Source organism: Globicephala melas, chromosome 8 (assembly GCF_963455315.2).
Source record: "Globicephala melas chromosome 8, mGloMel1.2, whole genome shotgun sequence".
Taxonomy (NCBI): domain Eukaryota; kingdom Metazoa; phylum Chordata; class Mammalia; order Artiodactyla; family Delphinidae; genus Globicephala; species Globicephala melas.
The window spans coordinates 12,471,902-12,499,779 of record NC_083321.1 but is presented as its reverse complement, the minus strand read 5'-3'; the positions used below and the strand labels follow the sequence as shown (position 1 = coordinate 12,499,779).

The following is a 27,878-nucleotide window of genomic DNA, read 5'->3' as shown; positions in this document are numbered from 1 at the left end:
ATGTAAAATGGGATGTAGGATTTTGTTCTGCTCTAAAGAGACGAGATAATTTGAGAAATCTGAATAAAGTCTGAAGATTTTATAATATTACATCATCATCAATAAAGTATTTAGGGATAAAAGGGCTTCATGTTTGTAGTTTACTCTCAAATGATTTAGAAAAAATATGTATGTATTACATATGTATGCATGTGTGCATGTATTGTGTGTGCAGAGACAAAGAAAATCATAAAACAAATGCGATCAATTGTAAATATCTGGGGAATCTGGGTGAAGAGATAGTGTTAATTCTTGTGTTATTCTTCCAACTTTTTTGTAAGTCTGAAATTGTGTTAAAATAGATAAATTTTTTAAATCCTAAACTTTTACAAAGTCCTAAAAATGGAATAAAGTAGGGACAGAATTTAAAAATGCAAAAAACACCTTATTTTTGTTGTTTTAAAAATAATCCGTAGCTATATGGAGAGAGATCTTACTTAAGAAGAGACAGTTGTCAGCATATAGGCGAGGGAGGTCTGGGCTTCTGTTTAAGCATCTGCTGATTTAAGGATCCAACAAGTATGCTGGCAGAGTATGTCCAACAGAGGGCGGTGCAACATTATGAAGAATAAATCACATCACATGGGTTTTGGGCAACATTACTTAAAGTGGATTCTAAAGTGTTTACAAATAGAACAGAGGCATTGAGAATCTTAGAGCTGAATTCTATCTGCAACCCATTTTACAGATGCACAAACTGAGACTCAAAGAGGGGAAAAAAACTTGCCCAAAGTCATAGCCACCAGCAGCACAACAGCCTTGCAAATAATAACCACAGCTATGATTTATTGAAGGCTTACTATACGCCAGGCACTGTATGTACTAAGCACTTTACATGCATTATTTAGGTAATCACACCTCCACTCCCATCTTTTTTTTTTTTTTCAGTTATGTAGCTGAGGCTCACAGAAGTCAGTAACTTATCTGATGGGTGTCACTAATAAATGAGATTCTGGAGGTGCTCATAGCTGACATGCCATTCTGTCCTACAGTTTTGCTGGTGTACCTACCCTATCCTTGAAGAATCAATCACCTAATAGGGGAAGGCAGAACACAGCCATCGAAACAGAAATTTATCTCAGCACTTACTGATGGATACACATACACACACAAGTAACCAGAGATTAAGTGAAGAAAGATTCCAAACTGGTCCCCTTGCTTCTCTTCTTGCACTGTCCACAACTCACTCTCCACACGACAGCCAGAGTCATGTTTTAAAATATGTATCAATCATGTCACTCTCCTATGAACATCTTCTAACGGCTTCCCATATACTTAGAATAAAATCCAGACTCCTCACCAGGCTCTGCTTGAGCTGACCCCTGCCTACCTCCTTGACCTCATCTCCCACCAATCTCTTCCTTGTCCACATTGATTTGGCCATACTGGCCTTCGTTCCACCCTGAGCACATGTGAAGCTTGTTGCCATCTTAGGGCCTTTGCAACTTGCTCTCGCTTTTGCCTGGAACCCTCTTCCCAGGTCTCCACGTGGCTGTCCCTTTCTTCTCACTCAAGTCTTCCCTAAATGTGGCCCCACAAAGAGACCTTCCTGATCACAGGATCTAAGATCGTGCCACCACCTTCCTACCACTGCATCCTGCTTTGTTTGAGCTATTGTATATGCTACCGTTACCAAAGCATAAGTGCCGTCTTATCATTATCTGAAGTAATCTTGTTAACTTGTTTCCTTGCTTATTGCCCAACATTTTCCCCTCTAGAAAATATTCTTCTTGAGGACAGAACTTGTTCATCACAGTAGCGCCTAGAGCTGTGAGTGTCTGGCTTATAGTAGGAAATGTAATACATAGTTATTGAATGAATGAGTTGAATTGATTGGAGCAGGGAATTCTTGTGCAACAAAGCAGGGTGGAGTAGGAAAGTATGTTTGAAAGGGTCAGGAGAAGATTGAGGAGGCCTCAAATTGTAGGCTAACCCCTCTACGTGTATGCTGTAGGCAGTAGGGAGCCACTGAAAGTTTTTGATTTCCTGAAAGCAAGGTTTGTTCATTTAGTTTCCAAGCAGTGTGTAAGATGGATTGGAGAGGAGAGCTTGGAGATGGACAGTCGAGTTAGAAGACTAGTGGAAACCCAGCCAAAGGCAGAGTAATAGTTTAAAAACTAAATAAATTGTCTGCTTTGACCCTATAACAAAAACAACTACCACAACCCATTGGTATATAGAACTTACTGTGTCTCAGCAGACCCACCTGCAATGTCCCCCAGTCGAGTGCAGTCTGAAAGAAGACTGGAAATGGAATCAGATGGGCAGAGGTTTCAACTTGTCCTGATTCTGCAATTACGGTTTATGGGCAACATCATTTGAGTCAGTCCTTAAAGGGTTAACGATCAGGTCACAGGATTTAAGAATTTAAAAGTCTGAGCCCCAGAAGGGAACCAGTCCACATCTTGTCATTTTCTCATAAGGAAAAAATGAGATTAGAGAAGGGAAGTGACTTGCTCAAGGCCAGGAGGCCAGGAGAGCTTCCTCTGTTTTCCAGAGATGCTTCATGTCTGAGTTTCTTCACCTAGAAAATGCAGAAGTTCTTCTGCACAGGATCAAATAGATACTGTGAGGAGGCTTTGCAAACTGTGAAATGAGGGGCTCGTGTGGTATTTTATTATTATCTGGCCATAACTGCCAGCTTGGCTTTGACTCAGGTTCAGATTCATTCTTCCAACGCATTTTATTTAGCGCTTACTAATGCTTACTATTTATTGCCTACTAATGCCTCTTCTCAGCACTGGAGACACTGCAGTGAACACACAGCCCCTACAAGCCCTAATCCTCCCAGTACTCACATTCTAGGGAACTGCGTGTGTGGGTGTGTTTGTTGTGTGGTGATAAGTGCTATGGAGAAGAGCAAAGCAGGAAGGGGAATGGGGAGTGGCCAGAGGTGGGAGAGGGGCTAGAATTATACACAGGGGTGTCAAAGAGGGCCTCTCAGAGAAAGTGACCCAGATTCTGGGCTGCACCTAGCACAGTGGAGGGGAACTTTTAAAATTAAAATAAAAAAGTTTGGAAAGGAATATACTCGTTCTTGGGCATCAGAGTCTCAAGGGAAAGGCTGATTTTGCTCGGATCTGTGGTGATGACCATCCGACACTGGCTCGGAGCGTAGGCTGCAGAAATGAAACCTTTGTCATCAGCATTCTCTTAGACCATCAGACGCAACTTTCTGCTTCCTTCTCACAAACAAAACCCGAGCAAAAACCTTAAAGGGGTTAGCAGAGATAATTAGCATAAAGACATCCTCAAATCTGGGTAATTGAGGAAGGAGGCAGGAACCCACATTGCAGCCCTACTCTCTCCTAAGTGCAGCGCTAGGCTCCTACACACCCATCTCATTTGATCCTCCAGGCAGCCCTACAAGGGAGATATTATTGTTCCCATTTTGTAGATGAGGAAACTGAGGTCCAGAGCACCCGTGTGACTTGCCCAATGTCAACATAGCTGAGAAATGACACACCAGAGGTTTAAACCCAGGCCAGCCTGGGTCTTTATCCTGTGTTCTCTCTGTGAGGTCACAGCCCCTTCCCTGGGCTGAGAGCTGGAGTGGTTTTGAAAGCAACTACTGAAACCTTTCCCAGAAGAGACGCAGAAATTACATAGTCCAACTCCTTCATTTTACAGAGCAAACGAGTTAACAATACGAACGCGCGCCTAAACACCTGGTAGCCGTGAATGGATGCTGGTTTTCTGTCTTTGCAGATTAGAAACCAACGGTTTAGAGACAAGAAGTTACTTCCCTGAGGTTTACAAAGCAGCTTAGCTGCAAAGCCCATAGACTAAGGAGCCCCGGGAAGTCTACATCGTTTCACTACTCTCTGAGCCCCTTAAGGCTTAGAGGTCAAAGGCTGTAGAGTCAATGACAAAGAGAAAGAGGAAGAACTGTCAGGCCTGGAGACCAGTGATCTTTCAAGGCTTCTCTCCAAATGATTACTACGGGGAATGGCCGGGGTGGGTGGAGGTCTGGGGCCAATAACACGGAGTAGCCATGAGCTGGTGGGCTAACGCTACAGCCACTGCTGGGACAGTCGCGGCTCTCTCTTACGCTGCACGGACTGACCCCTGTCACATCCGACTTGCTCCTCAGGGTGCTTTGCTTCCAGAGGCAGTGTGGTGGTGGTACCAGCTGACGGTGCGCTGGTGGTCTTGGTTCCAAATTCGCATTCACGGGGTGAACCTAAGCAACGGTAATAACTGCGACAGCTAACATTTAATGAGTATGCATGTCTGGGGTGGGGCTGGGGAGCTGGCGTGTGTGTGTGTGTGTGTGTGTGTGTGTGTGTATGTGTGTGTGTGTGTGTGTGTGTGTGTGTGTGAGAAGACAGACAGAGAGAGGGGGGACAACTCTGGTCAGAGTGTGGGCTAAAGCTTGCGGGAGGAGCTAAACAGGGGCAGGAGGGCTCGTCCCAGCACCCAATCAGGTGTCTTGAATTTTCTTCCCAGTTCACAGATGAGAAAGCAAAGGAAGGCTCAGGGAACTTCAAGGTCATATAGACAGCGAAGGTTAGAACTCTAGTCTGTCTAAGCTCCATTTCCCCATTTTATGTTGGGTGTGTGAGTGTATATGTGCGTGGGGGCTTAATTCCTTCTTCCATTTGAATGAGAAAATGCCGCGGGGCGGGGGGCAGGGTGGAGGGAGGTGGGAGGGCGGAAGGGCTCTGGCAATTCCCGCTTCTAGGAGTAAAGGCGCCACACTTTTGGAGCTGTCTCTCTTTGGGAAATTCACCAGGATGGGCCTTTATACAAACATGAGGCAAGTCCCCGCCCATTGTCCTTGGGGAGGGGGTGGGGTCACCCCAATCTCTACGCAGATGGAGCGGAGTGCCTTGAGTTCTCTTGAATGATGTGAATCTATCTTTTTAACCACCCTTCACCCTTGAGGAATGGGGGAGAAATAATCTTCCCGGAGCGAGATTCCAACTGGACATGAGGTGCCTCCTCGGGAGGTTTTTGAAGATTGAATAATGGAGATGAGGAAGGTACTGCGGACCCTTGTGACTGATTGGTATGGGCCATCCAGTCATTCATTAATTCACCCAAGCTCTGCTAGGCTTTGGGAATTTACTGGCGAGTTACCCACCAGCTGAGCTTTGGGAGAGTTAAAAGGGCAGCAAAGCAGCCCAAAATAGGAGAGCTAAGATTGTAACTGACTGCTAGACCTGTGAAGCCCACCTGGAGTCTTGATGTCAGGGTGGTGGGAGAATGGGGTCTCTGGGTCGTGTCAGTATTTGGATAGTTTAAGATCAGGATGATCCAGTGGGTGGTAAGATAAATTTACAGTTAGAGTCTGGAATCAGGGAAATGCAGCTTAGAGACGTGTTTGGTTAGTAGAGGTTATTTTTTCATTTGAATTTAAATGCCTTTAGGTGGGGATTGGACTCCCAGCTTCCTGGGTTCTCACCACTCCTTACTGGCCCCATCGGATTTACATTACAGGCCGTCTGCCCAGCCCTGTGGCTAACAGAGTTTTCCACCCTAACAGTGGATGTCTCCAAGTTTTGAGAGTCTATTAATTCAAGTATAAATGAACCAAAGGCAGATGTGCAGAATCTGGTAATGGTTTTAAGCTTTGAACTTCTCTCTGAGTCTCACTGGAATGAGATAATAATGGTGATCTTTACTGGTGATCTTTATTGATGACAATAATAATTGGTGATAAATAATGGTGAATAAGTTGACATTCATTTCCATTCATTCCACATGTTTATTAAGAACTGCTATGTGTCAGCACTTTTCTAGGTCTTGGGAGTACAGCAGTGAAGAAAACAGACAAAAATGGAACTTGAATTCCAGCGTGGGTGGAGGGAGACAGACAGTAGAGAAGATACATGATTGAAACGCATGGTGTATTAGACGGTGATAAGTACTATGGAGACAAAGTGGGAACGAAGGTAAGAAGTTTGGGAGGAGGAAGGCTTAGATAGGGCGGCCATCGTGGGCTTCACTGAGAAAATGAATCTTTAGTAAAGACCTGAATTAAGTGAGGGAGCTGCCATTGGGGGCAAAAACAGGCAGAGAAAGCAGCAAGTGCAAAAGTCCTGAGGGGGGACCAGGCCTGGGGTTTTCGAGTAGCCCTGTCAGCGTACCATGCACTGTTCTAAGATATTTCACTTCTGTGAGGGAGGTAACATTATTGTTCCCATTTACAGATGGGCAAACTATGGCCGGAGAATCTAAGAAACTTGCTGTGGATTAGATAAGAGGTGGAACCAGGCTTCTAACCCAAGCTGCCTAACTCCAGAGCTTGTGCTTTTAAATACTAAGCTGTGTTGAAGAGATCAGACCCAGGTACTGAAGACTTACACCTCCAGCTATAAGCAGCCTTCCAAGCCCTGGAGGAAAACCCTGGGTGTGGTGGGAGGGGAGGGAGTGACTCAGACCTTGGCTGGCTTCCCGCTGAGTCACTGCCGAGGGGCCATGAAAGGAGTCGAGTGGCACTCAGGCTTCACCTCCTCACACTGGTAAATTCCTGTCTTCTGGGGGAGATGCCTGGCGGCAGACCCGAACCACACATCGTTGGTGGACAAGTTCGTCTGACTTTCCTAACAGCTCTGTTGTGGAACCGTGGGTGGGCTCCATTTCCTGGTGTGGCCCCACAGCCAGCAAGAGGGAACACTCCCGGAAGTTGCCTTTCTGCCCAACCTAGCTCTGTATCCTCCAACGTGTCCTGGATGGACACATTCTGTCCCTCGTCAGGCTGGCTGTGTTGCATCTCAGGTGAACTCTTCGAGAACAGCTGTGCGCTTGCCATGCCACTACAGAGAGCAAGATGCAAAGGGCAGCCACACACGTTGCGCTGGGGCTCATTCTCTTGACATAGTCATTCAGGAAGACAGCAAGGAAGAAATGCGTAAGTACTACGGCAAGTATGTCAAGTTTGTTATGATTTCAAAACAGGGATTGACGAATAACAGTAGCTAGCAGGGACTGAGCACTAATTATGTGCCTGGCGGTTTCGAAGTGCTAACCGTGGTATATCTCATTTTCATAGTTCTCACAACACCTAGTTAGGGAAGTGCTTCCCACTGTACAGAAAAGACAACAGAGGCTCAGAGAGGTCACACATAGGAAAGGGCAGGAAGGACAGTGGGAATAAAATCCTGGAGTCAGGAAAGTACGAGCCTGGGCTTCCCTAGCAGTCCGGTGGTTAAGACTCCGTGATTCTGGGCTTCCCTGGTGGTGCAGTGGTTAAGAACCCGCCTGCCAATGCAGGGGATGTGGGTTCGATCCCTGGTCTGGGAGGATCCCACATGCTGCGGAGCAACTAAGCCCGTGCGCCACAACTACTGAACCTGAGCTCTAGAGCCCATGAGCCACAACTACTGAGCCCGTCAGCCACAACTACTGAAGCCCAAGTGCCTAGAGCCCATGCTCCACAACAAGAGAAAGCACCACCATGAGAAGCCCACTTACCAAAATGGAGAGTAGCCCCTGCTCACTGCAACTAGAAAGCCCACGCAGAGAAATGAAGACCCAACACAGCCAAAGATAAATTTAAAAAAAAAAACGGGGTTTGATCCCTGGTCAGGGAACTAAGATCCTGCATGCTCCGCAACGCAGCCAAAAAAAAAAAAAAAAAAAGAAAGTACAGCCTGGATTTAGAGAGCTCCAAGGAGCTGGAGCAAAAGGATGGAGGAGGGAGGAGGATAGTGATGGATGAAGCTGGAGAGGACCAGTGAGACCAGACTATGAAGTCTGGACTTGAGTTCATAGTAGCAGGGAACCACTGAGGATGTTCCATCATGTTTCTCCTTGGTGCCCCAGAGGTATCACACCTTCGTCGCTTTGGTTTAGGGTCACTTTGGAGCATAAATAGTGGAGACTGAACAAACACAGTGGGAAGAACTCATACTGTCTGCATGGTGAGATCCCTCACTAGCTCCTCGCTCACCAAGCATCCTCTGTATTTGTTGAACCTCTGCTGCAGAATATCCTTGGATAAGAGCTGTATGTTCCCAGGAATGTGCTGTCCACAGCTGGCTGGTCCTCTCCACTCTGGCCATGCCCACCTTCCCTGATTCACATCTTTTCCTGGCCTTCACCTCCCTCCTCCCCAATTCTAATGTGCACATAAGTTGTTTTTGTCTAGCTGGCATTTCCACTACTTTTGCAAAGCTTCTCTTCCCTGTGCTCCTTCTGCGATCTAGCCAGTTTGCCTCACAACACTTTCTTGTGGTAGACGCCATTCGTTACCTACCCAATCTAGTCTCCTTCCTTCCTGGCTTAAGAAACCCCAATTTTGTTCAGGCTGACCACATGGCCAGCCCCAGGCCATGGATCATGATACATCTAAGCCAATCACATCCCTATTTCTCACTTTTCTAGACTCCCTTGCAGCTAGGGTATCCACGTGACCCAGTTGTTGCCTATAAGACCCGAGGGGAAGTCTGCTCTGGGGCTTCTGAGAAAGCTTTCAATTTTTTGACAAAAGAAAACAGCCTCTTCCCCATGACAAACCCTTCCCACTGCCCCCAAGGTAAACACAGTCGTGATGGCTAGAGCTCTCTGCAGGCTGGGAGGATGTCCACTGAGGGTTCTCAGCAGCCATCATTTGGAGAACGCCTGCTTTCCGAGGAGAGCGTACCATCAAACACAGAGAGAAAAGCATCAGAGCAGGGAGAGAGAGAAAGAGAGAAAAGTTGAAGTCTTATGTGAATGTCTTTATTCATACCTGAAAGCAGAACTACCCCTGGAATTCCAAGTTATGTGAACAATGCATGCCTTTCTTTTTTCCTTATGCGTGTTGAGATGGGTTTCTATTATTTGTAACCAAAGGTCCAGGTCTCCCATCTTGATGATAAATGTTCCACAGGACTCCCAACCTTCCTCTGCCTGTAACACCTGTGACCTTGATGGACTGTTAGGATGTGTGTGAGTCACATGTCATCCACCTGCCTGCCCTCAACCTCAGCACCCCCTCCCCAGCACACACACACACACACACACACACAGACACACAGACACACACACACACACACACACACACACAGAGATATCTCCATCTCTACCCTCTTGGTAAAAGCTGGCCCAAGGGAATGAGGAATGAGGAAACCGAGGGTGTCACCACATACTAAGGCCACTTCAACTCCACATTGTGCTCAGAATGCCCTTGCAACACCCTTGTTTGAGAAACACTACAGTTAAGAAATGGGAGTCAGAGAAAAGCGGGCTGGGTGGGCAGGGGTGGGGTGCATGGGGTCCATGTGATCTGGGAGGGAATTTTGAGATTGTGCAGCTGTTCTCTCATTTGTTCATTCATAAAACATTCCTTTTGCCTTTATTTATTATTCTTATTGTTAATTGAGATATAATTGACATAACATTAGTGTCAGGTGTACAACATAATAATTTGTTATTTGTATATATTGTGAAGTGATCACCACAGTAATCTATCATCACACAGTTATAAATCTGTTTCTCCTTGTGACGAGACCTTTTAAGATCTACTCTCTTAGCAACTTTCAAACATACAATAGTATTATTATTATTATTTTTTTTTTGGCCACGCCGAGACATGGGATCTTAGTTCCCTGACCAGGGATTGAACCCATGCCCCCGGCAGTGGAAGCACAGCATCCTAACCACTGGACCACCAGAGAAGTCCCTACAACAGTATTATTAACTGTAGCCAACATGCTGCACATTACATTTTATGACTTACTTATTTTAAACTGGAAGTTTGTACCTTTTGATCCCCTTTACCCATTTTGCCCACCCCCAACTCCCCCACCCCACCTCTGGCAGCACCGATCTGTTCTCCACACAACACATTTCTCTGTTGAGCATCTACTTCGTGCCAGAGTCTAAAATGTTCCCTGCTTTCTCTATGTTTGCGAGGAAATGTAACGTACAGTATATGAAAGATACAAAACGAAGAAACTGGTGAGTCTCCATCTTCTCTCCTTCTCAAAGAGGAAATGACCTTAAAATAAAACAGATGAAATCCAGATTGGCAATGAGAGAGCCTTACTACTGAGTGGGATTTGGGATGTTAAAATGAGATATCACATTGGGAGTGAGAATCTCCTTTCCTGGAAACCTTCAGGACGAAGATCTAAACCACTGACTCATCATTACTAGGCACCTCCATGGGGTAATGCATAAAGCAAAGGCTTCCGAGTGAAGCAACTTAGCTTTGAATCCTGACTCCTTTCTTGAAATGGGTGGGTTTTGACAAATTGCTAAATCTCCCTGAGTCTCAGTTTTCTCTGAGTTACTGTGAGTGTTGTACGAAGACAATATTATGTACTATTGTTTGAGGGCTGACTATATTCTGGTTCTGATCTAAGCTCTATATGTCTCAATTCATTTAAACCTCACAACAAATGAAGAAACTAAGGCTTCGGAAGGTCAAATACCTTGCTGGTCAGTTGTAGAGCCTGGCTTTGAACTCAGGGAGCCTGGCTCTAGAGCTTTTGCTTGTAACGGGGTCACTTACTGCTGCCGTTCTTGGTAAAATGGAGACTCATTTGTTTCAGTCACTAGGTGAGTGGTAAGTAAGATGCATGGGCTCTGGGGCCACACTGCCCTGGTTCAGATCCCAGGTTTATCACTCCTTAGCTGAGTTATTATGAGCAAATCATTTCACTTCTCTATCGCTGTCTTGATTTCTTCATTTGTAAAATGGAGCTGATAATGTTCTTAGGCTTTTTGTGAGAATTGAGTGAGTTAACACAATAAACTTTTTTTTTAAAGGCCATTGATTTTTTAAAAAAATTTATTTAGGCTGTGCTGGGTCTTAGTTGTGGCATGCGGGATCTTCGTTGTCGCGTGCAGGCTCTTTAATTGCAACATGTGGGATCTAGTTCCCTGACCAGGGATCAAACCTGGGCCTCCTGCATTGGGAGCATGGAGTTTTCGCCATTGAACCACCAGGGAAGTCCCAACACAATAAACTTTGACTCATACCCGGTACATGGTAAATGCTCAATAAATGTTGCCTAGTATTTTCTTTCAGGTCTCTTTGCTGCCTCAGGGAGGTTCCCCTCCCCACCTCCACCCAATCTGAATTATGTTCCTTCTCCGAGCATCATGTTCCTTTCCCATATAACACTCAGGACGACTTGCAATCATGTATAATTGTAACCACCTCACAGGGTTGTTATGATGATTAAATGAGATAATGTGAGTAAAGCAGAGCTTCCTGGCATATGTTTGGCTCTTGGCAAGTGTAAATTGTTATATTATTATCACCATTATTTACACTGGATGCCTTCCTTGGTTGAAATCACTGATGTTTTGATGTATTGACAATTTCACTAAATTGAAGGCACCTGTCAATCATAACCACACCATTACTGATGCATTTCTAAGAAATACAAAATCACGACACAAAGCTTTCCTATCACGTAGAATTTCCATTTCATGCATATTGAAAGAGCTCTTTTAAGTCTTATTTAGACATAGATTTTTATCATGTATCAAGCTGCTCTGTTTCCTTGCCTTTTTAATACACAATAACTTTTCATTTCAGTGCCAAATCAGCGTGGAATCTTTTTGAAGACATTGTTAGTGGCGATTAAACCAACACCTGTGGTGCTAACAGTGCACACAACTCAAGGGAAAGGAGACGAGACGGAAAACTGTGACCAAGTTTGTGCACGTGCGGTCAACTGCAACTATATCACGACTATCTCCTGGCTGCCTGCAATTTGACATACTGTTGATTACAACATACAGCCTTATTTCAGAGATGTAAAAATATGAAAAAAACGTGTCATAAGTTTGATGGAATACAATATTAAAATGTAAATGTCCTCGCTAACAGTCATGTGGTTCCTTATTTGGTTTTCCGAAAGCCACCGTGGTTCAGATCAAACCTTATGTAGGTTTTCCTTCTTTTTTTTTTTTTTTTTTTTTTTTTTTTGCGGTACGTGGGCCTCTCACTGTTGTGGCCTCTCCCGTTGGGGAGCCCAGGCTCCGGACGCGCAGGCTCAGCGGCCATGGCTCACGGGCCCAGCCGCTCCGTGGCATGTGGGATCTTTCCGGACCGGGGCACGATCCCGTGTCCCCTGCATCGGCAGGTGGACTCTCAACCACTGCGCCACCAGGGAAGCCCCGTTTTCCTTCTAAGTAATGGCTTCATCTTTAGCAACAAGCTTTGCGTTTGTTAAAGCAATGCTGGCTGCTGTAAAAGCTAAACCCTAAAACCACATCGGTTAACACTCTAAAGGTTTATTTCTTGCTCGTGTAAAGTCCAAATCAGGTGTTCCTCGTTGGCAGCAAGGGCTTCACTCCATGTGGTCATTCAGGGATCCAGATACATAGATTTTTGTGTTGCAACAGATCATTTCAAGGGCTTCTCTGGACCTGTAACATAGAATGTTTCGTGGGCTGAGCCTGGAAGTGGCTTGCACAACACACTTTTTCTCACATTCCACTGTCAGATCTTGATCCTATGGCCACATCTAACTGCAAGGGAGGCTGGGAAATGTACTCTAACTGTGTCACCGGGAGGAAGAGGAGTTTGGTGATCAGGCACCAATATCTGCTCCAGGCTTTGTGGGAAATTCAAGCACTGTGACGGGCATGCTTATAAGTGAATTCATTTCACCCTCACAGCAACCCCCCAGGTGGTTGCTATCTTCATTTTACAGGTAAAGAAACTGAGGCTCAAAGAGATGAAATGACTTGCTCAAGGCCACATCGCTCCACAGTCAGGGAGCCAGAGTTGGAGGTCTTGCTCCCTATGTTCTTCCATTACACCCACCTGCCTCTTATTATTATTATTTTTTTTGCGGTACGCGGGCCTCTCACTGTTGTGGCCTCTCCGGTTGTGGAGCACAGGCTTCGGACGCGCAGGCTCAGCGGCCATAGCTCACGGGCCCAGCTGCTCCGCGGCATGTGGGATCCTACCGGACCGGGGCACCAACCCGTGTCCCCTGCATCGGCAGGCGGACTCCCAACCACTGCGCCACCAGGGAAGCCCCCACCTGCCTCTTTGAACTATCCAAGAAAGGCAAGGGCGGGAGGGAGTCAACAGTCCTTCTCAGATGGAGCTGATTCACCTATAGGGTATAGTTGGGTTTTTTCCAAGGCCAGCAATTTCACCTGTAGTCAGTCACCTCTTACTAGTGGATGGGAGGGGACCAGGTTACAGGGTTTGCTACCCACTAATAGCCTGGGTTTCTTTTGACTGAGTCTAGCTATACTGGGTACATGATTTTTGGGAGCGATCTTTTTTTTTTTTTTTTGACCGTGCCTCGAGTCTTGTGGGATCTTAGTTCCCTGACCAGGGGTTGAACCCGTGCCCTCGGCAGTGAAAGCGTGGAGTCCTAACCACTGGACCTCCAGGGTATTGACAATGGAGATCTATCTACACAGATGTTGATGTAAATGAGATTGTAGATATAGACATTAAAAGGAAACTTAAAAGTAAAAACAACCAAACACAAGGTGTAGCTGCTGATTGGATCTTAGTTTGAAAAACCAGCATAAAAAAAAAATTATAGGAGGACTTCCCTGGTGGTCCAGTGGTTAAGAATCCGCCTTCCAACACAGGGGATGGGGGTTCGATCCCTGGTCAGGGAACTAAGATCCCACATGTGGGGGGCCAACTAAGCCGGCACGCTGCAACTACAGAGCCCATGGGCTCTGGAGCCCGCTCACTGCAGGGATGAGCCTGTGCTGAAACAAAAGCTCCCACGTGCCACAACTAAGACCCAACACAGCCAAAAATAAATAAATAAAATATTAAAAAAATATTACAGGAACAATTGTGTATACTTGAGCATGGGCAGAGTATTTGATTCTTTTAAAGAATTATTATTAATTGTGTTGGGTGTGATAATCATGTTGTGGCTAGGTATACGGTGGTCTTTAATTTTTAGAGATGTGTACTGAAGTATTCAGGGGTGAAACGTCATGATGTTTGTACTTTAGAACACATCAACAACAAAAACAGCAACAGAAAAATAGATGAAGCAAACATGGCAAAATGTTAAGAACAATTAAATGTTGGTAATAGGTATGAGGATGTCCATTATATTATTTTTTTTCCCCATGACATTTACTGTTTGAAGTAAGACAATGGGGGTATTTGGATGCAGCTTAAAAACGAATAATGCTTGTTACTGTCAGGTATTTTTCTTGCTATGTTTATTTATTGACTCATCAGTCAATTTCTTCCCTCCTCCACTTAACTGTAAATCCACGAAAACAGGGACCTTGCTCGTTTTGATTATCCTTAGCACCTGTATCCCTAGCACAGGACCTAGCACACAGTTGGATTTTTTTTTTTTTTTGCGGTACGCGGGCCTCTCACTGTTGTGGCCTCTCCCATTGCGGAGCACAGGCTCCAGACATGCAGGCTCAGTGGCCATGGCTCACGGGCCCAGCCACTCCGCAGCATGTGGGATCTTCCCGGACCGGGACACGAACCCGTGTCCCCTGCATCGGCAGGCGGACTCTCAACCACTGCGCCACCAGGGAAGCCCCACAGTTGGATTTCAATTTTTTTTTTTTTCTGCTAAACTTAATTCTCACTGATGTCGTTGACCCTTATTCATCATTGCCGGTCTTTGCTTTGCTGGTTCTTGCTGCATCTCTGGCTTTCTAGGTTCCCCCATCCATAGCCCCCCCCGCCTTGTCTTGGTCTATCCTTGGTCACAGGAAGCAAAGTACTGTCGGTGGCCCTTGTGCCCACCATGGTCTCAGTGCCAGCCTGCAGCCGTCTCCCACCCTCCCCTGTGATTTTCTACCATCACACTGTTGACTCCTGGAGGGCAGGGACTTTGCTTGACACTTCTTGATAGTTGCTGAAGCACTCAGCACCACACGCAACCAGTGCTCTGAAATCATTTGTTGATTGATCACTTGTATTCATCTCCCTCTTGGCCTCACTTCACCCTTTTCTGATGAGAAATATTTTCATGTATTACTTTCTTTTCTCTCTGTCTTTTTTTTTTTTTTGGCCGTGCAGCTTGTGGGATCTTAGTTCCCTGACCAGGGATTGAACCCGGGTCCTTGGCAGTGAGAGCTCAGAGTCCTAACCACTGGACCACCAGGGGAATTCCCTCTCCTACTATTTCTAATTATACAAGTAACACATGGTCATGGTAGAAAATTTAGAAGATAGAAATAAACTAAAAGAGAAAGGATTAATGATCTGAAATCTTATTTCCCATTGTTATCATTTTCATACATTATTAACTTTTCTTTATGTGTATATTAAAATGTTTTTCTCTCTATAAAATGACATTATTTTTATCCTGCTTTCTTCCCCAGCAAAATATTGAGAATATTCTTCCAAATCAATAGGTATACGTCTATGCCATCCTTTAAAATATTTGTAAAGTATTCTTTTATAAGGCTATACCATAATTTACTTAACTAGTCCCCTATTGGTGGGCATTTAGGTTGTTTCCAATTTGCTACTGTATTGAACATCCTTGCTTATATCTCTCTTTATGCACATGTCAATCATCTAGTCGTTCGTTTAGTAATTTTTATTGAGTCCCTTCTGTGAATCAGGCTCTTTTCTAGGCAGTGGAGAAATAACCACAGTGGGTTTTCTGAGGTAAAAATGCCTTTATTATTATTGTTTTTATTATTATTAAAGACTTTTTTTTTTAAGAAGACGTTGAGGGTAGGAGTTTATTAATTAATTTATTTATTTTTGCTGTGTTGGGTCTTCGTTTCTGTGCGAGGGCTTTCTCTAGTTGTGGCAAGCGGGGGCCACTCTTCATCGCGGTGCGCGGGCCTCTCACTATCGCGGCCTCTCTTGTTGCGGAGCACAGGCTCCAGACGCGCAGGCTCAGTAGTTGTGGCTCACGGGCCTAGTTGCTCCGCGGCATGTGGGATTCTCCCAGACCAGGGCTCGAACCCGTGTCCCCCGCATTAGCAGGCAGATTCTCAACCACTGCGCCACCAGGGAAGCCCATTAAAGACTTTTAATACATATTGCCAAAGTGCCTCCAGAGAGACTGGATTGGTTTCATTCCCACCTGCAGTATGTATGTCCCAGGTCCCATCCTACCATGGTCCTTAAGGGCCAGCTCCAGATGGCCTCTGCAGGGAGGGGTCCAGCAGTGTGTCTGGCATCCGTTCTCTGCTCTCCCCCTGTCTGGGGTTCTTTCCCTGGCCATACCCCCTGCCCTTTCAGTATCAGCTCAGGCCTTTTGTGTCTCCCTTTTCTAGCGCCATGACCCTAGTAGCTTCCTGCCAGCCCCTGAGCAGGCCTTTGATTTCTAGGTTCCCTGCAGATACTTCCTCCATCTGCCATGGCCCCATGCAGTGCTCCCCACAGAGTCAGCACCACTCTTAGCCCCTAAACAGAGTGTTCAGACAACCAGAGGATGAGAAGCAGGCAGGATTCTGGGACTCCACTGCTGATGACAGGTTTTCTCCTTCCTCTGTTTCTCTGTCTAATTTCATCAATAAACTCAGGGGCCCATCAGGGGATCTCCCTTGATCTCTGTGCAGGCATAGCTGGAATTGAATCTAAGTCCTTAGCCTAAATCCTTCCAGGGCAACAGGGGCATCCCTTGGCCTCCAAAGATTAGTGCAGAGTGGGCAGCCATGTATTTGGGCATGGCCCTGGGGACAGAGGCGTCAGTGGTCCTACGGACAGGCATCCCGTCCTGACAGGCTGGAGATGGGCCTGAGCCCTGGCTCTGTGTGTCCTGTGTGACCATAGTAGACAACTTTTGGGGTGTCTGCTCAGCTCACTGCTACCCCTATCTGTGCATCCACCTACCAGCGAGGTGGCCTTTGGTCGCGATCGTTACGTAATATGACCCTCTCTCCTCAGCCACATTGATTGGACCAGGGGTGGGCATGGGATCCAAGCTGGGCTAATCAGATTCCTTCTGAGAACTGGGATTTGATATGGTCTACGAGTCACTATAAGGACATGAAACAGAGGTGAGAAAAACTGGAAAGAAGTACACGGAGATGCATTGAAGGGTGGCCTGCAGGAGAGAAGCAAGAGGCAGAGACAGCTGTCTGGAGCTCTTGGTGGTTTTCCAGTTCTTGGTCCCAGGCTAGGGGAGGCCCTGGGTATTCCTGCCTTGGGGGTGCTCTGTGACACTCCAGTGTTATAACAAAACCCCCCTTTTTGCTTAAGCTATCTCTGTAATCTGCAAACAAGCGAACACAAATATAACTTACGATGGTGAACAGGGCTAGGTGTCAGTCTTCTGAGGCTTCATCTCCTCATCTGTGAGATGGAAATAGGGTCAGAGCCCACTTCTCAGGAGAGGGCCAAATGTATTCATGTTTGTAGGGCTGTGGGCCTGACAGGTTAAACTATCTTGAGTATCATTCTTAACTGTATGTGAAAGAATTTTGTAAACTTTAAAATGACATAACACTGTGTGTATGTGTGTGTGCATGTGCACATGTGTGTATACCTCTCTCTCTATTCCACTCCTATCCCAGTTCCCATTCTGACTTTTCTCTACACACTTCTCCATGGCTTTAGACAATCATTGACCTCCTTTGGGGCCTTTGTTTGGTTACTGGTAAAATCAGGGGTTGAATGCATGACCTCTAAACTCCCTTCTAGCCCTGGGAGTGGAAGATCGAGCTGGCTGGCTAACACCTGGGTATGATCCAGGTGCGCAGAGAATACACCTGCCTCAGGTTGGTGCTGAAGGCCAGGAGGCCGGGAGCCAGGGATCCTCCCAGGTAACAAATGCCAGGTCGAGTTAGGGAGCCAGGCAGGATCCCTTCACTGCTTTGCCTTGTTTATGTTTATGCTTCTTCTCTGCGGATGTCTTGCTCCGGGCCTAACGAGTCTTCAGGTTGTCACTGTGTCAGCAGGGACCGGAGTAAAGGAAATCTAGCTTTGCCAGAAAAGCCAAGACCTTGAGGACACCGGTTGCAGGCTTACCTACACCGGGATTACAGCTGGTGTACAAACTCCTTCTTTGTGCTGGATTCCTTTGCTTCGGACAATGGCCAAATCAGAACCAGGCCCAGGATCAGCCCAGCCCAGCTTGCTTTCCCAGGGCCCAGAGGCTCAAGGCAAAAATGCTTCATGTTCTGTACATCTTTGGTGACTGCAAATTTCAAATTTCTTAACAGCCCAGAGATTAATGGAGGTTATTTGAGAAGGGTGGAGGCCCAGAATGCGAGAGATCTTACTTTCTTTCCTGTGAGTCACATAGAGGAGAGGGAGCACGTCAAGAGAGATTGCAGAACAGAGCCTTACTGCTGAAGCACTGCTGATACATGGACCAGATGTGTTACCATTCACAAGTCACTCAACCTCCCTGAGCCTCAGTTTCTTCATCTGTTTCTTCATCTGTAGAGTGAGCGGGTTGGACTGGATGACCTCCAAGGTTCTTTGTGTGTAATATTTTACAATTGCCCGAGTCTCAGGATGATAAGCCCTGAGAGCAGCAAGAGCACCTTTCAACAGAGTGGATGCAAGTCTCAGAAAAAAAAAGCCTGATGAAAATAACAACAGAGGAAAATGACAGCAGCAGATGAATAAGAAACAAGGGAGAAGAGGAATTTGTCTATATGTTCTTATCTTGAAATCATGCATTTATTGTGTATGTTCAGGGAATTCAGGGGTATCTGTAACATGCTGCCCTTGGCAAGACGCTGAAGCTTAAAGGACCATGTGGGAGATACTGAGGGTAGGGAAAGAGTTCTACAGAAGGACCTCCTTAGGCCAGGGATGTCTGCCCTGGGAAGCAATCATAGAATGGTTAACACAAGTTTGGCTTCAGCCAGCTTTTTGTCCGCCTCCTGTTCCGCCACCTGTGTGTCCTTGAGCAAGTTACTTAAACTGTACGTGCTGTTATTTCCTTAACCATAAAATGGGAATCATGACAGCACCTGTGGGGTAGGGTTGTGGGTATAAATATACAGATAAAGAAGGATTAAATGAGATAAAGTGTATAAAATAGCTTGCACATAGCCTGGTACATAGTTAGCTGCCAATAATGGAACTGGATGTTATTACTTAGGTGTTTACTGTCTCTTGATCTTGGATTATAGCTTCTAAGTAAGTAAAAGGAAACTCTTTAAACATATTCTGCTTATATGTGGTAGTCTAGACCTTTTAAAATTCTTTTGCTTCATAGGAAAAAAAAAATCACATAGACTCAGAAGACACTTGAGAGTGTTTTCCCAGAGTGGTTGGAGGAAGCTAACGGTACCTGGGTCACCTGTGTGCTTCTTAGTGCAGAGTCCTGAGCTCCAATTCTAATCGGAGATAGAACCCTAATTCAGAGTTTCTGATGGGGGGCCAGAAATAAGCATGTTAACCAAATCACTGATAAAGGCTGAAAGCCAGCTCTTTTATTTTATTTTTTGGAATAAATTTATTTATCTATTTATGGCTGCGTTGGGTCTTCATTGCTGCGCACGGGCTTTCTCTAGTTGAGGCGAGCGGGGTTACTCTGTTGCGGTACGCGGACTTCTCATTGCGGTGGATTCTCTTGTTGCAGAGCCTGGGCTCTAAGCGCACGGGCTTCAGTAGTTGTGGTGCATGGGCTCGATAGTTGTGGCTCACGGGCTCTAGAGCACAGGATCAGTAGTTGTGGCGCGTGGGCTTTGTTTTTCCGCGGCATGTGGGATCTTCCCGGACCAGGGATCGAACCCGTGTCCCCTGCATTGGCAGGCGGATTCCTAACCACTGTGCTGCCAGGGAAGTTCCTTTTTTTTTTTTTCTTTTAGGTTGGAATCCGGCCCCCCTGCAGTGGAAGCGTGGAGTCTTTACCACTGGACTGCCAGGAAAGTCCCTGAGAGCCAGCTCTTAAGGAGCATGCTGCCTTGCCACCCAACCGACCAGGTCAGTGCTTCTCAAACTTTCAGGTATATAGGAATCTCCTGGCAATCTCATTCAAATGCAGATTCTGATTTAGTAGGTGCGTTAGTTAGCGTTCTTCAGAGAATCGGAAACAATAGGAAAAAAATATATAAAATTTATATGTTGGGGCTTCCCTGGTGGCGCAGTGGTTGAGGGTCCGCCTGCCAATGCAGGGGACACAGGTTCGTGCCCCGGTCCGGGAAGATCCCACATGTCGCGGAGCGGCTGGGCCCGTGAGCCATGGCCGCTGAGCCTGTGCGTCTGGCGCAACGGGAGAGGCCACAACAGTGAGAGGCCCGCGTACCACAAAAAAAAAAAAAAAATATATATATATATATATGTTAAAAAAAATATATACAAATAAAATAGGTATTGGCTCATGTGATTATGGCGGCTGAGAAGACCATGACCTACCATCTGCAAGCTGGAGACCCAGGAAAGCTGGTGGTGTAGTTCAAAGGCCTGAGAGTCACAGAGCCAGAGAGCTAATGGTGTAGATTCCAGTCTGAGTCTGACGGTCTGAGAACCCGGAACGCCAGGCAGGAGAAGATCGTTGTCCAGCTCAAACAGTCAGGCAGAGAGAAAATTCAACCCTCCTCCGCCTTTTTGTTCTATTCAGGCCCTCAACAGATTGGATGAAGCCCACCTACATTGGGGAGGGCCATCTGCTTTACTCAGCTCACTAATTCAAATGTGAATCTCTTCCGGAAGCACCCTCACAGACACATCCAGAAATAGTGTTTAACCAGATATCTGGGCATCCCAAGGCCCACTCATCAAATCAACCATCTCAGTAGGTCTGGGGTGGGGCCAGAAACTCTAACAAGTTCCCAGGGGATGTCATACTGCTGCCCAGTGGGCCACACTTTCAATTGCCAGGTTTTAGAGGCTCTGTCACTGTGATGGTCATGAGTACCATTCACTAGTACCATTCATTCCCAATCTCCTTTTTTTTTTTTTCTATCAGTTACTATGCCTTTACCACTTGTATCTCCTGGAATATGTGCCAGGCACTTTGCATGTGACTTTTCCTTTCATTTTCATAATGATCAATTATCATCCCTTTAAAAAAATTTTATTTATTTATTTGGCTGTGCCGGGTCTTAGTTGCGGCACGTGGGATCTTAACCTGCGGCATGCGAACTCTTATTTCCGGCATATGGGATCTAGTTCCCTGACCAGGGATTGAACCTGGGCCCCCTGCACTGGGAGCATGGAGTGTTAGCCGCTGGACCACCGGGGAAGTCTCTATCATCCCATTCTTTACATGAGGAAATGGAGGCCAAAATTACATAGCAAGCATAGGACTTGAACCTATGACCATCTGATCCAAAGCACATATCCTCCCCCATTACACCACCCTGCTTCAGATCTTCCAAAAAAATATTTTAATAATGGCAAACACTTACATGGTATTTACTTTATTCCAGGCAGTATTATCGGTGCTTTAACTACTGTAATACTTATAAAAATTCTATGAGGTAGATATCATCATCAAGAACATCCTCATTTACAGATAAGGATGTTGAGGCACAGAGAACTTGAGTAACTTATCCAGGGTCACACAGCTAATACATGGCAGGACCAGGATTTGAACCCAGGCAGCTGACTCCAGAGTCCAGACTCATATCCACTAGACTTTATTGCCACTAGCAAAGCTCATGCTTGTAGCTCTCTAATATGATACATACTAATATGATATATACGTGCACATGTTTATATATCATTTATATATATAATGTAACTATAGTGCCATACATGATTTTTATTTGCTTATTTAGATTTCAGGGTATTTTCTTCTCTGCTAGCAAGATTCCACTATACAATTGTTCCCACACGAGTTGATTACTTACCCTAACTGCAGGGACCCAGGTGTTGTATACATCCAGCCCAATGTGATTAAGATTTTCTTTTCAACCTGAAAAAAAAGAAAAAAAAGAAGAAAGAACATTTCTTTTCAAACCTGAAAAAAATTAATTTATTTTTAACGAGGAAGGACCCGGCTGCCAAGAAGCCCTGGGACTCTGGGCCTCCCGCCTACTCTCGCTCTTCTTGTCTTTACACCTCTCAGCCCTTCCTTTGTTGGAGGTGATGTTTCTGCTGCAGGCTTGACTGCCCTCCTGCCCCCAACCTGGCACTTGTGGTCTTTGTGTGGAAGTAGTTCGCAAGCCCTGGACAAAAGCCTCTTGTCCCCTAGGCTCCAAGTCTCCTTACCACACACTCCCCGTGTACCCAGGTACCCCCAAACCCTGGGTCTTGTGTTCGTTCTGCCAGCCCGGTGTGATTGGTACTGGACTCCCTGGGAGCTTGAAGGTACTGGGCTCCCTGGGAGCTTGACTCAGGACCTAACAGTTGGAAGTGCAGAAGCCCGTGGGCTCCTCCCTGTGGGTGCCTACATTTGGGAAAGGGTGGGGACTCTTGAGAGCAATGGCTCTCTTTCTGCTCTCTACACTCTGAAAAATCTGTCACGTGCTACTGTTTCTTTGCAAGTAAACTTTGTTTCCTATCTCAGCATACAACACACAGCACATAATACACACACACACACGCACAGAAATATGAACATGCTTAACGTTGCAAGTGCTTGAAGTCAGGAACAAAAAAGGCCTGCCGAGACACTCCCTGGTTTGGTACAGGGGCAGGTGATTAAGGCAGTGTTTCAGGAGGAACTGAGGTCTGGTGGACAAACATGGAGTTCTAACCACAGCCCAGTTATTAGTCCACAGGAAACAGCCTGTTACTATTGTAAAGATGAAGTGTTACTTTTTTTTTTTTTTTTTTAAAGAACTTTCGAAAAGTCTTCCTTTCCATTCTGATTCAGTTCAAGTCTGTGAGGCAGGAAGGTCTTAGGGCAGCCATGCCTGCAACATTAGCTAATCAGACTCCCAAGAAACATTCCATTCCGCTTAGGAGGGCTTTGGAGAATGGTTTGCTCATGGTGGCTTTTAAAATAAACTGAGGGTTGCCAGGCTGAATTGACTCCCTGCAGGGCCGGCGACCTGGTTCCAGGCTGGTGCCCAGCAGGCTTGCTTCCTGCTGGGATGGTGGACCTCTCATGAAACATGGTTGCCTTGCCTGTTCCCCATTCTTGGGGGATGAAGTGGAAAGTCTTGTACCTTCTGTCACTGCCTATTTTAAAATTGGGGAAACTGAGGCCCAAGAGAGTCATGATAAAAGTAATAACAACAGCTAACACAGAAAACACTTTATATTAAGTTATCTACAAATGTCAAGGGAAGGGGCACCATGACATAGTGGCAAGAAAGGTATGGTTTCAGATGCTGATTTTGCCCCTCTGAAGCTCTGTGATCTTGTGTAAGTAACTAAGCCTCTCTGAGATGTAGTTTCTTTGTTCCTAAAATATTGATAATGATACCCATTCTATAGGGTTGTAGTAAGGAGCAGAAATAATGGATGTAAAGTACCTAGAATAGTGCCTGGCACCTAGTTAGTACCAGATCAATGGTCTTTATTATTAGTAGGGATGCAATGCAGGCCAGCCATAAGATCAATAGTGCCTTCCAATCCTGTTTCACAGCAAGAATTACCCAAGGAGCTGGTGAAAAGTACAGATACAGTCCTCTGCAGTCTAAGGAAAGGCATGGGAACGTATATTATAACAAGCCACTGGGTGATTCTTACCTGGCAATTTTGGAACACATTCAGGTACGCTGCCCCCCAGCCTCTCTTTGCTTTGACCCTTTCATTCTCTGGGCACCTGGCCCCATATTCAGTAGAGCTTTAGCTTTTGCTTGAGGGTGGACATGATTAAAAGGTCAGATAGCATTATTTATTCTCAGAGAGAATGTGCTCTGAACTTTGCACAGCAGATTTATTCCTGAAAAGCTGTTTGCAAATGGAAGTTGGGGTGTGTGTGTGTGTGTGTGTGTGTACAGACATATATTTAACACCTTAGTTTGCTATTCAAAGGAATGCATTCAATTCAGCTAAATAAATACTATATGAGTGATTATTATGTGCTGGGGATACAGTGACAAGGAAAATGCAGGCCTTGTCTTCAAGGGCCTGACTTACAGTCCACTGTGGTTAGGTTAGGTTAGCACAGGGAGCTACAAGAGCACAGAGGGGGAAGGGTACCCAACTCAGGGTTGGGGCATCTGGGAATTTCTAGGGGAGGTGGCATCTGAGGATCTTCCTGTACACTGGAACATAATCTCAAGTCCTTTTGCAAAGAGAATGACCCTTCCCTAATTTATCCTTGTGGAAAAATGAGCTTTTCCTGCCATGGGTAAGGCACTGAGTGAGGTGTTGCAGGGCAACCAGGGGGAGAAAGGCCCGATCCCTGCCCTCAGGGAGTTTATACCACACGTACTCAAGATTAATTTATGTCTCATATAGGTCATTAATCCAGTGTGATCTGTTTATGACTGAACAGGTAGTTTATTATTCAGGCTGTAACTCCCTTTACTGAAAATACTGTTTATTCTCTTTCATCACCATGTTGTGGGGAAATCCGGTTCCAACTAACACAGCCGTGAGTACACATTTCATCCAGGAGAAAAACCCAAGCGCACGCTGGTGTTCCCAGAGCTATTCGCAGACCTGGCACGAAGCAGTGGAGGCTTGGATGGATCCTTAGGGTCGGTAGGGTCTATGAGTATCTGGGGCAACCTGAAGACCTGGTAGCACTGGCAGTAAGTCACGCTTTCTTTGGCCATCATGGATACGAACGAACGGCTTTCAAACCACCTGTCTCTGCCCCAAGAAGGTGAGGAGTCAGGAAGGAACAGAATTCCTGGTGAATTACGATAATTACACCGTGTTTAAACAAAAGATGGCAGGGTGTTTGAGTGACCAGGTGAGGTTCCTTTACCTTCTGTTCTCTGTGTGTGCAGTCCTGGTAGGAGCTGCTTAGACCCTTTAAGCGAAGATGCGTTCCTGTCTCGTAGATGGGGAACCTGAGGTACAAGAGGTGTCTGGTTGTGGTGTTGGGCACCTGGTGGTTTACAATCTGCTGCACATCGAATCCAGCTCAGACTTATTATTGTGCCTTTCAGAGTCTCTATATATGAACCCCTCAACCTCCCATTTGCTTCTTCTCAGAAGGGCCAAGCCTGAAGCATCCGCCTCCCATTTTTTGCCAAGTTGCTCCCACTTCTTGAGCCCCTGCCCCCCTCTATCTTCCTGGTGAAATTCAACCCATCCTTCAAAGCCCAGCTCAGGTGTCACCTCCTCCCCTGGTTGGAATTCATCTCTCCCTCCCCAGCACTCCTTGGTTTAGCCCTTTCTCTCATTACTTTTCCTTGGGCAACAGGCTGAGCATCTGATTCTCAGTTCCCTCCTGTGTGCATGGGCATAACAGTAACATCTGCAGTAATCTTTAACCCCTTTCGGGTTGTGGACTTCTTTGAAAATGTGATGAAAGCTGCTGGAAGAGCTACTGCTTACTGAGGCCCACTATGTGTGGTGTCAGGCCGGGTGTTTAGGGCTTTTCCGTTCATTATCTCATATAATGGTCAAGTCTCTCCAGCCAGGTACTAGTATTATCCTCACTTCACAGATGAGGAAAGGAGGCCCAGAGAGGTGAAATGCCTCTCCCGAGGTCACACAGCTAGTACTACTAGCAGAGCCAGGTTTACCACATGGCAGAGCGGGGGACCCTAATCACAGGACCCGCTCCAATGCCTGCTCTCTGCCTCCCTGGTCCGGGGATGGGGGCGGGGAGAACACACTGCACGTCCCCTACAATTTAGGGGTTCATGCACCTCCACTGCCACTCCAAGCCTTCGCCGGCAACCCAGCGAAGGTCAACCAGGCCTTCCCTGGGTTGCCGTCTTAACGCAGGCCTGGCTGTGCCCTCGGCAGGGGTCTCGGTCAACATCTGGTGACCCAAACTCGGGGCCATGGAACCGGGCCGAGGGGTACGGGCTCGCGTCTCGAGAGCCGCAGAGCCGCGTCCCGGGTGCCGAGTCCCAGGAATGTGGGAGGGCTGGGCGGAGAGGGCGGGCAAGGCGGGGGAGCTTCCTCTGCCCGCCGGAGGGGAGCCGCCCGGGAGCGCGCGGGGAGCGCCGCCGCCCCCTCCCAGCCGCCCGGCCGGCCCGGCGGGGGCGGGGGCTGCAGCGGGAGGGCGGCGATGGGCCGCGGTGCTCGGCAGCCGGTCGGCCGGCCGGGGTGGGAGGAAGCGATGAATATTCAGAGGGGGAGGGGGAGGGAGGGGGCTGAGCGCTCGCCGAGGCTCCCTGTAGCCCCATCCGCATGACGCGCGGAGGAGGCAGCCGGAGCCGCCGGAGCCGGGATCAGGGCGCTGAGCGCGGGGGGTGGGCGCCGCTCGCTCCGCCCTGCGAAGCCCCTGCGCGCCCAGGGACGCGTCCACCCCGCTGCAGCCCCGCCAGGCTCCGCCGTGTGGCCGCTGCCGCCGCCGCTGCTGCCATGTCCCCGGGGAAGCCCGGGGCGGGCGGAGCGGGGACGAGGCGGACCGGCTGGAGGAGGAGGAGGCGGAGGCGGCGGCTGGAGGCGGCGACTAGGGCGCCGGGGCTCGGAAGCACGGCGGGGCCCGACTCGCGCGTCCCGGGCACGTTCCAGGGCGCGCGGGGAATGAAGCAGGCGGCGCGGGAGGCGCGGCCGCCTCCGCGCTCGCCCCGGCTCCGCTGGGCGCTGCCGCCGCTGCTGCTGCTGTTGCGCCTGGGCCAGGTGAGATGGGTGGGCCCGTGGGGGGGGAGCGAGGAGGGTGGGGGCGGGACTGGCAGCCCCTGCACCTGCCCGGGTGCGCCCTGCCTGCGGGGATCGGGGGAGGTGGCGGGGGGTCCGCGTCCTCGGGGCCCCCCGCTGCTGGAGGCCGGCCTCGCGCGCCGGCGACCGAGCCGTTTCCCCGGCTGCCGCGTACGCGAGGGAGGGTGGTGGGCTTCGGGGTCCCGGGTGCCCGGAGCCTCCCCGTGGCCGGCCCCGCGCGGGCTGCAGGCCGTCTCTGGCCCGGCCCTGACCCGAGCTGGTCACATCTGGCCGGCGCGGGCCCGGCTCGCCAGCCCGAGGCGGCCGGAGGGGGCGTGTTTGTGGAGGGCTCCCGACGCGGAGCCGGGCGGGCCTGGCCGAGCCGCAGCCGACCTCCGACCCGGCCTGCGGGGGCCCGAGGGGCCGGGCCGAAGGGCAGCGGCGGCGGCCGCGGGGAGCCGGGGCAGGGTCGGGCGGCGGGCGGCGGGCAGTGGGAGAGGCGCGGGGCCTCCGGGCAGAGGGCGCTGCTTCTGGGGAAAGTTCTCAGCCTGGGGAGAAGGTGGCCACTCGCAGGCGTGCCTCCGGGCGACGGTCCTCTTCCCGGAGAAGCTGCTTGCTTCCCTGGATGCTTAATTCGTGCTTTGTGGGCGCCGGCTCCCCCCCCCTCCCCGCCCTGTTTTCTAGCTTCGCTTTTCAGATAATGCTGTGCCTGCCGTTTTGGTGACGATCTTTCTGAAAGCGCCGTTTCCCCTTCACGGTGTTCCCACGGGGTGAGGCCGGGCAGCTGGGAGATGTCCCCATTTCACAGATAGGGAACTGGAAGTGAAAAAGCAGAATCACCCAGCCCTGCGGCGGGAGCTGAGCCAGCGGGTTCGTCCTCACAGCTTTCTAGGAGACTGCTAGGGTCTTGAACTCGCAGTCGAAAGGGCCCTGATGATACCCCTGTTGTGCATTTTGTGAAGGAAAAACCTTGCTTCTTTTATACAGACAGCGGCTCTGAGGACATGATGTTTGAAAACCTGGGAAGTGAGTTACTGGCTGGGTATGGAACCTGGCTTCAGGGAAAACTGTTTTTTTTTTTTCCAGGTCCCTTCCTTTCTCTTTCTTTCTTTTAAATTGAAATGTAGTTCATTTACAATATTGTATTAGTTTCAGGTGTACAGCAAAGTGATTTGGGTATACATATATATGTATATATCTATATATATACTTTCGATTCTTTTCCATTGTAGGTTATTACAAGGGAAAACTTTTCAAGCACAAATAAAAAGATTGTCTGAGAGCAGAGACGTCAGCCTTGGGGCAGCAATGCAGCCCAGCAGGCAGGACAAGAAGGCAGCTGGGGCCTGGGGGCTGCGACAACTCTCAGCACCCAAAGGACGCTCTGGTTGCTAGTGTT

The 27,878-nt window shown here is 47.9% G+C and overlaps 1 protein-coding gene and 1 long non-coding RNA gene across 2 annotated transcripts in view; both read left to right on the top strand.

Moving 5' to 3' along the window:
- The first annotated feature begins 6,388 nt into the window (after window positions 1-6,388).
- Window positions 6,389-11,811, top strand: LOC115857672 (uncharacterized). The gene is made up of 2 exons (XR_004041333.2): window positions 6,389-6,895; window positions 11,519-11,811. It is a non-coding gene; the product is annotated as an uncharacterized lncRNA (long non-coding RNA).
- A 14,221-nt stretch (window positions 11,812-26,032) lies between these two features.
- The window catches only part of PTPRJ (protein tyrosine phosphatase receptor type J), a 169,442-nt gene continuing 167,596 nt past the window's right edge, over window positions 26,033-27,878 (top strand). The window contains exon 1 of the mRNA XM_030864402.3: window positions 26,033-26,461. Within this exon, the coding sequence (XP_030720262.2) occupies window positions 26,201-26,461 (261 nt within the window). The 5' untranslated portion in view covers window positions 26,033-26,200. The remainder of the gene's footprint in view (window positions 26,462-27,878) is intronic.